The sequence below is a fragment of the Plecotus auritus genome (genome assembly GCF_963455305.1).
Source record: "Plecotus auritus genome assembly, chromosome: 4".
In the NCBI taxonomy this organism is placed as follows: Eukaryota; Metazoa; Chordata; class Mammalia; order Chiroptera; family Vespertilionidae; genus Plecotus; species Plecotus auritus.
Window position 1 is genome coordinate 37,680,281 of NC_137775.1, and position 12,221 is coordinate 37,692,501.

The 12,221-nt window shown below is 41.5% G+C and overlaps 1 protein-coding gene across 1 annotated transcript; it reads right to left on the reverse strand.

Annotated features, from left to right (window-relative positions):
* Window positions 1-7,404: 7,404 nt before the first annotated feature.
* FAM229B (family with sequence similarity 229 member B) lies at window positions 7,405-12,221 on the reverse strand. The gene is made up of 3 exons (XM_080666386.1): window positions 12,109-12,221; window positions 9,927-10,065; window positions 7,405-7,551 (listed from the first exon to the last, which is right to left on the reverse strand). The coding sequence occupies exons 2-3, from the start codon at window positions 10,049-10,051 to the stop codon at window positions 7,434-7,436; spliced, it is 243 nt and encodes an 80-aa protein (XP_080522512.1). The 5' UTR covers window positions 10,052-10,065; window positions 12,109-12,221; the 3' UTR covers window positions 7,405-7,433.

Below are 12,221 nucleotides of genomic sequence, written 5' to 3' on the forward strand. Positions count from 1 at the left end.
TCGAAATGTTATATATGTATACTTAAATTCCCTGCTACCCTTTTGTCTCAGGTACATTAATAATAATGTTGAAGCTATCAATAAAAATAACTAATATCAATTCATAGAGGTCTTACTAAGTGCCAGGCTCCATAATAAGCTAAAGTTAATTTCATTTCATCATCCCACTAACCCTATAAGGCAGCATTTGCAGATGAGAATCTGAAACTTAGAACAGTGAGGTAACTTGTCAGCTGTCATTCAGCTAGACTGAAGAGCCAGAATTTGAATGAGGGGCAGCATGATTATCCCTTACTTTCTGCCTCCAGAGGACTATCTGCTTCAGGCCAACTCGTCCGTGAATCTGGAGTCACACACCTAAATACCTATACAGCCAGAGAAGTACCATAGGAGCAAAGCTGGTGGAGTCTGACTGAACAAATCAATAGGCACTTGCCACAGCTGGTCTAGAAGCACAACAGTGCTCAACTCAGCAGACTGTCACCATGAAAAAACACAAGTCTTGAAGGGCCAGAATTTCCAAAAGTAGCTGGAAATGTGAAATGGGGTGGGGTGGGGGTAGAGGTTGAAATGGCCTGATTTTTCAATTGGTAATTAAAAGCAACAGCAACCACAACAGGAAAATACCAGGCTGACAAAAAAAAAAAAAAAAAAAACTTCTGAGGGCCATACATAACTTTTGGGCTGAAAACTCAGAATCCAAGAGTCTAGGGCCTTAACTGGTACAGATTGAACCAGTGCTTAAAACACACTGAATTCTCACAATATTCCCTCATTAAGACGCAAGCAGGAGGAAGTGGCTCTAAAACCACCTACCATTTTCTTTTCCATAAGTTTCCTGAGGCATCCTAGAGGACCACTCTACCCCTCAAATTCAGCAGTAGCACAAAATAAACTAGTCAAGCTGGACCTCCAGTAGGTCCCACAGGTATGCACACAGACTCGCATATATACAGACTAAAATCACAAAAATTTTTCTGCCTTCTACAAAATTTATGAAGGAATTTGCATAGTTAGTATTTCACGTTTTTATGGTTAGCAAATGAGAATCTCCTGACCCATACATATACCTCTTACCAACCACACAATGACCTTCTGAAACTTTGAGTTTACCATTTATAAGAGCTTGGTTTAGTTCTGAGATGGGACTCCCATCTTCTCCAGCTTCTTTCTAGGGAGAAAAAGCTAGGATTTTTTTCTTTTAAACATAGGATATCAAAACTTCATATTGAGAAATATGGGTTGGGTGTTCCTAGTAATTTTGACCAGTTGTTTTCATAGTCCCTGTCAGTTCAGAGTCCCTTCAAAATGGAAGAGGCATTCCATAGCCCCAGTATGAAGTAATAGTCCCATTTGGGCTGGGCCCCACCTCCTCTTCTCATGGCCACAGCTGATTGGATGAGGGAACCATCCTATAGATACCCAATGAAGCAACAGCCTATTATCTGGTGGTAGGAAAAGAGGAATTCCAACAACTGAATATTTTATCTTGAATTTTTGAATTTGGAAACATGCAAAGAATAAAGCACTTAGCAGTTAAATCTAAAGCCAAACTGAAACTGAAAGTATAGTTTTAGGTGCTTACTACATGCATGTATAGACACACACTTAAAAAAAGAAGAAAAAACTACTTAGCGTTTTTCCATTTTGTAGACCTAGGAGAATATAACAGCCTGCCCTTAAACTAGTACAAGCCAACTCAGTTCTCAGCCCAGAGTTTGTAGGGGTGAGGGAGGGGGACATATTTCAGAAGATAGTGGGATATATTTGTTCTCTGGGTCCCCCTATCCTTGTATGTAACATGGTAATATAGGGTGTCAAGTAATCCTCCCTGTTTCCATAAATTGGTCACTACAGCCTATAGCTGGGACCATAAAATAATAAATACATCACATTTTAAGTTCTCCAAACTGAGGTTTAGAGCCAATCCCTTCTCCATTAGGATTGACTCAGAGAAACCATATCAGTACAACCAGTAATGTAACATCATGATGCTACATCACACACACACACACACACACACAATCTATAGACTAGAAATGCAACAAAAGGAAGAACTGTCCAGAATGTAAGCGCCACAAATTTTTATGTTATGCACTGATGTGTTATAAGAGCCTAGAATGGTGCCTGACATTGAAGTATATGCTCAATAAATATTTGTTGAGTGAATTTCAGGAAAGCAGAGTTTTCATTAAAATTACCCCTTCACCTCACCTCCCAAGGCGATCTCTTGTAAAGTGCCTCGGAGTCTGAAGAAAAGAAAAACTAAAATTGACTTCTCCAGTTGGGTTTCCCCAAGCCCCAGAGATTTCTGATTTTCCTGAGGTTTTGGGGAGAAGGTGAGGGGGGAAATGGTGCAGCCCATCATCAATACAGAAGCACTCCCTCAAGTCTTTGGTAACCTGTGAAATCCTGAGAAGTCTCGAAAAGTCAGAAAGAAGTTTGGCTACCATGGATAAAGCCACTTAAGTTTATAAACTTCATTCCCAGACGACACTATTAGGGGACAGGGATTGGTGGGCAGAGGCTATCTGAGGTTGAGAGATGAAAGCCAGATATGATCTGCCAAAGCATGGGTCAGAGGCACATGCACCAGAGGAATGTAGCATGATACTACCAGTCAGAAACAACAGTTGATTCCCTCAATAAATGATTGAAGTGTAATGATGGTGACTGCTCAGCAGTGAGTCCCTCACCAGCCCAGCCAGACATAGTTTATAGTAAGCTAAATCAGCCTCCTCAACAGAACGTTTTCAAATGATCATGTCCTAAGACAGCTGATTAATGAGCCAATGTCAATCTGGAGGAAGATTATAAAAGAACTAGAGGCTCAGTGCTCGGATTCATGCACTGGTGAGGGGCGTGGCCTATGGGGATCGGCCTGTTGTGGGAGCACCGCTCATCCCAGTCAGCCAAGCAACTCCTACTGTGGGTATGCACTGAGTTTCTGCCCCCTGGTGGTTAGTGCACAGCACAGCGACTGGTCAACTAGTCATTCTGTTACGTTCCACCGTTGCGTCACTGGGCTTTTATATATATAGGCTAGAGGCCTGGTGCACAAAATTTGTGCACTGGGAGGGGGGGTCCCTCAGCCTGGTCTGCACCCTCTTGCAATCTGAGACCCCTCTCTTCATCATAATTATGCTTTTATCTACTACTGGAATATTTGTGGTAGATTGTCTGTTAATGCTATCATCTGTCATTTTGAATCTGTTTCTATTGACTAATTCTCTGGACTTAAGATTGTATAGTCCATCTTTTTTCCATACATGGTAATTTTTTATTGGATGCTGATCATTGTGAATTTTCCTTTTTTGGTGCTGGATTTTATCGTAGTTCTTTACATTTGAAGGGTGTGTTTTTCCCCTCCTTGAATGCAATTTAGTTACTTGGAAATAGTTTGATTCTTTCAAGTTTTGTTCTTACAGTTTGTTAGCACAGGTCCAGAGCTGCCTTCAATCTAAAGCTATTCCTATCCCCGAACCCCACAGCCACCCCCCTGAAATAATCTTTTTTTTTAAATAAATCTTTATTCAGATTATTACAATTGTTTCTCCTTCCCCCCCCCCCAAAGCTCCCCTCCACCTGGTTCCAACCCCACCTTCTGCCCTTACCTCCCCCCCACTGTCCTCATCCATGGGTGTATGATTTTTGTCCAATCTCTTCCTGAACCCCCCCATACCCCTTTCCCCCTGAGAATTATCAGTCCACTCCCTTTCTATGCCCCTGGTTCTATTATATTCACCAGATTATTCTGTTCCTCAGGTTTTTAATTCACTTGATTTTTTAGGTTCACTTGTTGATAGATATGTATTTGTTGTTCATAATTTTTCTCTTTACTTTTTTCTTCTTCCTCTTCCTTAAGAATACCTTTCAGCATTTCATATAATACTGGTTTGGTGGTGATGAACTCCTTTAGCTTTTTCTTATCTGTGAAGCTCTTTATCTGCCCTTCAATTCTGAATGATAGCTTTGCTGGGTAGAGTAATCTTGGTTGTAGGTTCTTGCTATTCATCACTTTGAAAATTTCTTGCCACTCCCGTCTGGCCTGCATAGTTTCTGTTGAGAAATCAGCTGACAATCGTATGGGTGCTCCCTTGTAGGTAATTAACTGTTTTTCTCTTGCTGCTTTTAATATTCTTTGTCTTTTGCTCTTGGCATTTTAATTATGATGTGTCTTGGTGTGGTCCTCTTTGGATTCCTTTTGTTTGGGGTTCTGTGCGCTTCCTGGACTTGTAAGTCTATTTCTTTCACCAGGTGGGGGAAGTTTTCGGTCATTATTTCTTCAAATAGGTTTTCAGTATCTTGCTCTCTTCTTCTGGCACCCCCATAATTCTGATGTTGGTACGCTTGAAGTTGTCCCAGAGTCTTCTTACACTATCTTCAACTTTTTGGATTTTTTTTGCTTTTTGCTTTTCTAGTTGAGTGTTTTTTGCTTCTTTGTATTTCAATTCTTTGACTTGATTCTTGTGTTCCTCTAGTCTGTTGTTGGGTCTCTGTATAATATTTTTTATTTCAGTCAGTGTATGTTTAATTTCTAGTTGGTCCTTTTTCATATCTTCGAGGGTCTCATTATATTTATCGGCCTTTTCTAGGATATTCTTGAAAAGTCTTATAACCGTGGTTTTGAATTCTATATCCAGTCGTTTGTTTTCCTCCATTTCTTTCATTTGTGATCTGTTTCTTTGACACCGCATTTTCACTGCTTCCCTGAGTTGGTAGGGTAGATTTGTGTGCTAGGTTTCCTATATGGCCCAGTGGGTCGGCCTCCCCAGTTAACCTGAGGTGGACACTCTTGGTGCACCCCTTTGTGGACTGTGTGTACAGCCTTATTGTAGTTAAGTCTTGATTGTTGTTGGTATCACTGGGAGGAATTGACCAGGCCAGTTGGCTGTAAGGATCAGCTGTGTCTACACTGGGAGAAGTTCGGTGCTGGAGACAGCCTTATAGGATTAGACTTGCCAAATTGCAATAGCCTCTGTGCTCAGTTTGGATGGGGTGGAGTCTCAGGGCGGAGCAGACAGTCTTGGCTTCCAGTCAGCCTTGCCCTTGCGCGCGTGCGCGCCTGCAGACCACTGCCTTCCCCGGCTCCCGAGTCTCCGCCCGAGAGTCCAGATTCCCCCCACAAGAGCGTGGGTCCCCAGGGGCTCGCCTGGAACTGGGGTTCAGTGCAGTCAGAACTGGGGCTCAGTGCAGTCAGGAGCTTCTGACTCCCTTCCACTAGGAAAAGCCTGTGGCAGCCTCCACAGCCTTTGTGTGCACTGGCATGCGCGCGTCTGCAGACCTCTGCCTTCCCCGGCTCCCAAGTCTCTGCCCGAGAGTCCAGATTCCCCCCCCGTAAGAGTGTGGGTCCCCAGGGGCTCACCTGGAACTGGGGTTCAGTGCAGTCAGAATTGAGGTTCAGTGCAGTCAGGAGCTTCGGACTCCCTTCTGCTAGGGAAAGCCTGTGGCAACCTCCGCAGCCTTTGTGCACACTGGTGCGCGCGCCTCCAGAACCCTGCCTGCCGGGGCTTCCCCGGGTCTCCCCCGGGTCTCCGAGTCTCCGGGTGCCTTTCTCTCTACCTAACAGTCCAGACTCCCCCTGTATGAGCCTGGGTCCACGGGGTTTCGCCCGGGACTGGGGTTCAGTGCAGTCAGAACTGGGGTTCAGTGCGGTCAGGGGCTTCCTTCCCCCTTCTGCCAGAGAAAGTCAGCCAGGCTCTCAGCCACCCTTCCTCTCTGCGCGCACAAAGACCCTTTGCCATACCTCCAATTCTCTGTGAGCTTTTCTCTTTCCTTCTAGTTGTAGAATTTTCACTCAGCCAGCTTTCCTGTGGTTCTGGATGGTGTCCATTCTGTTTTTTAGTTGTAGTTTTGAAATTGTTGTGCGAGGCAGCAGTTTAGATGCTTACCTATGACGCCATCTTGGTTTCTCCCTGAAATAATATTTTGCTGAGAACTCCATACAATGCTCCTAGATTAAAAGATTTTTCCATTTTGGATTAAATATAAATTATTCCCAGCCTTAATAATGGGAAATTTTTCCCACTCTGAGAAATTTTTCATCACTCCTTTCTCCTGTCCTGTTATTCTTTCCCTAGCCTTGGCAACTTCTTTTCTGGATTTTGTTCTCTTCTTTTAAGGAGTAATAATTTTTTATTTGGCAGGTAATTAAGTTACTTAGGAATCACCTTGAGTCTCAAATTTCATTTTCAAGCTTTGTTAAAGTGTGTATGCATTTAGACCTCCTTCTAAGGCATGACTTTTCTGAGGTCTCTCTATTCAAAACCCAGCATATTTAGCAAAGTCTTTCTACTCTGGCTGACTGGAATTCAAATACCTCCCAGCATTGTGTGAACTTTTCTAGTTTATACATAGAATATATAAAATTCTCAGAATTTCTCCATTTATAAATCCCTGGCAGTTTTTCTTTTTCACCTCATGTAGTACACATGCATCTACATCTGTGCAATTATAAACTAGCAAACCTTTCATTTTAAAAAGCTTATATGTATATCTTTAAGAGCAGCATGGTAGACAAGAAACTAGAGAATCTACCTGATGCTAAAATCAGTCTTTTATAGAAGACAATTTTATGGGATGGATGGTGGCAAACATCAAGAGGAAAGGAAATCAGGCTGAGTTTCTTGGGACTATTGCAAGGAGAAAAAGAAAACATGAGAGCTGGCCTAGACCTCAAAACTGATCTTTAAGTCGAATCACATTAAAACATCCATCTGAAGTTTCTCAATACCAATTGTAGACAATTTCAAGATGACTGGCTGGGACTTGAGGTACAGTGTGATGACAGCCTATCATTTTTCCTGAAAAAAAAATATTGGGTTAGAACCATAGCCTTCACATTATTATAGTAAATTTAATCAATAACCTGAGCCCCTATATGCAAGCATTTAATATGCTTTGCAGATTAACCATGACTAAAACTTTCTTTGATTTTGGGTATTCTTCCAAAATACACAATCCATTGAGTTCCATTTATCACCTCATATAATTATTCCTGGGCAGAGCATTATCAAAATATATCAAGTCAGAAACTGGCTTAGGGTATGCAATTGAAAAGATTCAGCTAAATAGCAACTCAAGTATAAACAAAGGAAACAGGCCTATAACACAGTAAGCATTTAGAATGGGTCCTTCCTGACTGAATAAACAGCCTGAATTATTATTAAGGATCCACTCTGAGCAAGATAATCATTCTCTAAGGTACTTTTTAATTGTGAAATATTATTTTGTCTTATCTATCAAAAATAACTGATGGCTTATTACTACACATGTTTTACAGACTACATTTCTATCTTTTCCTACTAAAAATAAATATTTCAACTTTTGTCATCATCCAAAGGTGCCACAACTTTTATTTGTTTATCAGATTATAAGACCCCACTGCTACATGACCCTGGACCTAGTCAGCCTCTACAAAAGACTCAATGATGTTATTTAGGATGCATGTCCTTGCTGCTTTGTGCAGGTAGCTTTCGCATTGTTGCATAGACATTGATGGGGACATCAGTTATTGTCAGGCAATGACTTCCATGGCATCTTCGCAGTTGCCTGAGTAAAAGAGCAAATGACATGCAGTTAGATACCACAAAGGAAACTTTTCAGAGCACCAGTGTGAGTGCATATTCAAATGTTTTAAATACTTTTGACGTATTTGAATGTCACGAAGTAATTATAACAAATGTTACAAAGGAGTTTCAGGTATTGCCATACATTTAATCATAAGAAACTCATAAATACAAAGATGACCCTCCAAGTGTTCAATTTGAAAGATATGCCATGATTGCTAAATGATAAAAAAGGCAGGGGTGCATAGTTGTTAAACCCAAGTGATAATACTAAGACAATTCATATGAATATGCACCTTAAAGTCACTTCAGTTGAGTTTACTTAAAAATTAGAATATTTGTGAAAAATATAAAACTGAACATATTATTCCATATATCGTTTAAATGTTAATAGAATCTCAGGTTTAAAAGAGCCCTTAGAGGACATTCTATATTATTTTTTTAAATATATTTTATTGATTTTTACAGAGAGGAAGGAAGAGAGATAGAGAGTTAGAAACATTGATCAGCTGCCTCCTGCACACCCCCTACTGGGGATGTGCCCACAACCAAGGTACATGTCCTTGACCAGAATCGAACCTGGGACCCTTCAGTCCGCAAGCCAACGCTCTATCCCAGGGGTGGGCAAACTTTTTGATTCGAGGGCCACAATGAGTTCTTAAACTGGACCGGAGGGCCGGAACAAAAGCATGGATGGAGTGTTTGTGTGAACTAATATAAATTCAAAGTAAAGGAGCGGAGGGGAGAGCAAGAGAACCCTCCACTCTTTCGGCTCCGTGGGCCGATAGAACAGCTGAACGGGCCGGATCCAGCCTGCGGGCTGTAGTTTGCCCACGGCTGCTCTATCCACTGAGCCAAACCAGTTAGGACAGGACATCCTATATTATAAAAAGCCTGTGGTCATGACACCCTCACACCGTAATGGCTAATCACCAGGAGGCTGTGTGAGCAGCAGGCATGGGGGTGGGGGGCGTGAAGGGCTGTGGGCATGGCGAGGCACACACGGGTGGGTGGTAACTTAACGCTGCATCCCTGCAGGTGCCGGTGGGGACTTCACCAGGAGGTGCATCGGGGGAGTCCGCAGCACCGACCACAGGGCAGGACTCCGAGACTTGGGGGAGTCCTGCGTGGCACCGGCCCCACGGGGCGGGACTCCGGAACTCAGGGGAGTCCCCCATGGCGCCGGTGGGGCCTTGACGCTGCGTCCCCGCGGGTGATAAATTTATGTATTATTTTCATATACATTTTACTAATTTTCTTTCATCTCTGACACTTCTATTATAGAGAAAGGGAAAGTAGCAATATTAAAATATTTCCTCTAATCAATTCGCTTTTAATGTGCATGAATTTCGTGCACCAGGCCACTAGTCTAGTATAAAAATACATCTAGTTCTTGAATTTCCTTTCCAACATTCCCAGCAAATAATTACCCAACATTAAACATTTCTAAAGATAAGTGCTCAGTACTTGCCAAAGTAGCCTATTCCATCCTTGAATTACTCTGATTTTAAAGTACCAACCTTATTAAGCTTAAATGTGTGTTCTAAAGATTTTCAAGCCATGAGAAATCTAACAATGTAGTATTTGATGTTTTGCTATGGTAAAAGCAGAAAAGTGGAACAAATTCTATTATAGTTTTCTTCAATTTTGTAAAAATGATTTTGTTTTATATAATCTTCATGCCCTATATCACCCTCTGTCAAAGTCAAAGTGCCACTAAATATGAGGTCTGAGTCTTCTTATTTTTAGCCTTATGCAAAGAACAGTGCCCTGCACATAACAGCACTAACAGTTTCCTTGTTTAATTGAAAGTTATCTACTCTTAAAACTATCAACGAAAACAATCTAAAAGTTTATAAAGCCAAAACCGGTTTGGCTCAGTGGATAGAGCGTCAGCCTGCGGACTGAAAGGTCCCAGGTTCGAGTCCTGTCAAGGGCATGTACCTTGGTTGCGGGCACATCCCCAGTAGAAGGTGTGCAAGAGGCAGCTGATCGATATTTCTCTCTCATCGATGTTTCTAACTCTCTATCCCTCTTCCTTCCTCTCTGTAAAAAATCAATAAAATATATTTAAAAAAATAAAAAATAAAAGTTTATAAAAGAAAAAGAAGAAGGAAGAAGAGGAGGAGAGAAGAAGAAGTAAGAAGAAGAACAGGAGGAGGAAGAATTGGCCTGTCATTAGAGTTACAGAGGTATAAAATACAGACTCTATGCTAACAAAACCTGAGATCTGTTAATACTAATTTAATAACAGTAATGTTCCTGGGCTTTTTTCTTCTAATATTGAACATCAGCTGAAGCTTGTACTGATGACAGTCATTACACATTTTCTCAGTTGTCAGGATAAGAAGACTTTACCTGGCTGGTGATATCTCTTTCCCGTTATGGGCAGCACTGGAGCTCAGTCCAGGTTCCAGCCCAATAGTAGAATCTCCTCCTTCCACTGGAAACCTCCGTGGCTGGGTCCCAATCCGAAAAGGCATAATTCACTGAAAACCTAGATTAGAAAGTTGTAATAATGGATGGGGGGTGAATTGTGTTCAAATAGCTGTTTGGAATTTTTAATGTTACTATTTTGCTACAGGCGTATTCCAATATTCTAAAAATGACATTTAAAAATATCTATAAAAGTGTATAAAAACTATATTATACAACAATTCCTTACATAAAACATTAAGTCTTGCAACAAATATAGAAGAGCCACTGGACAATAAAAGTAAACTGTGTCCTATGATTAACATAACTGAAGTCCATTTCGGCTGTGTGAAAAACTATTTCGTTTGCATTTATGTTTATTGTGATCAACAAGGTTGAGCCCCTACCTACTCCTATCTCCCACTGTCTCTCTGCCTGTCTAAGCCCTTGTCTTCCTTTGAAGGACAGCTGAGTTTCATATCACCATAGTATCTTCAGCTAACCCTTCTGTTCCTAGTTATCATTCATTCCCAAGTACCCTGCCTCTACATTTTACAGTGCATTAGTTAAGAAAGTGTCTTGGGAGAGTTGGATTGACTATGTGATCTTAGGCAGAGTACTAGTACTTAATCAAGTATGCTTCCCAAAGATAAATTGAGAATAATAATAGAATCTACTTCCAGGGTAGTAGTAAGGATTAAATAAGATAATGCATATAAAGTGTGGTACCTACCACATAGTTAATGCTCAATAAATGTTTATTATTATTAAGCAGATGCTCTGAGCATTATTAAATATATATGTATATATAATCTATACTAAAAAAAGGATAATATGCAAATGGTGGGGACACCCTCACGTGTAACAACCAATCAGCAGGAGGCTGCGTGCACAGCAGGCACGGGTGGGCGGGGACTTGCAGCATCCGGGACTAGCGTCACACCATCACAATCCATCACCAGGAAGCCTGGGGCCCAGTGGAGGCCTCCGTGTGGTGAGGCCTGGGGGTCCTTTGGCTCCGTGCAGCAAGGCCTGGGGTTCCCACAGCTCCCTGCGGCACGGAGGCAGGACCCCCAGCTCCAGCCTACCTCTTTGGGGCAATCCATTGAGGAGCCCTGAATGGGGGGGTGGAGCCTATCTCTTTGAGGCAATGGATCGCGGGGCTCTCGTACTGTGACAGGGCACAGGCCAGGCTGGGGAATTACCCTCCCCAGTGCACGAATTTCATGCACCAGGCCACTAGTGTAATATATATGTAAAACACACAAACATACATATATACACAGAGAGCTATCTAAAATAAGCTCCTTACTGTCTACTGTTGCCTCTGCTTAGAACTTTTTCCCACCCCACTGCTCCCTCCCTTTACTTCTTAGAGTTAACTCATTCATTGTCTGAATTTATATTTCTCTTCCTCAGAGGAGCCTTCCATAACAGCGTTCCATAATATAAGTTTCCATGGAACTCTTTATCTCTGCTTTGGAACAGTTATCATCACTCTAATTCAGGATATCTCAACTGTGATACTATTGACTTTGGGGCCAGATAATCTTTGTTGGGAAGGGATGATGAGGCTGTCGTGGGCATTGTAGGATGTTTTGCAGCATCCACGGCTTCCACCCACTGCATGCCAATAGCACCCCTCCCCAAAACTTGTGACATCCAGACATTGTCAAATGTCCTCTAGTGGAGAAGTAAGGGGTGAGGGGAGATCACCTTCTATTGAGAACCAGTACCCTATTTTGTAAGTGTTTTTGTTTAATCATTGTAACCTTATCCCATTCCATGTCTGTCTTTGTCACCACTGCCTGGCACACAGTGGGTAATTAACAACTCTATCTTGTACAAATGTGCATGTCTTCAGCAAAAGACAGGAAAAATGAAAAATGTCTTACAACTGTTTCTTATACCTAATAAGTAAATGTTTATTGTGGTAATAAAAAAACTAAATTAATAAAGCTTAGGAATTTGGTTATTACATTATGGTTTTTATGTACTGGGTGTCAATTACTATGGAAAAAATGTTTACGCTCAATGACAAGTTAGTAAAATGCTATGGTTTAGTATAACTATCTTATGTAGATATTAAGTTTTAGCTAACTTGATCAAGGATACATAGACTTACCAAAATAGGCCGAGTCTGATTCCTGTAGAGGTGAATAAATCAACTGCTTCTACTGACCTTCCATAGAAGCCTGGAATTGCTGAAGGAATGATGATCAAATGTTCCAGTGACAC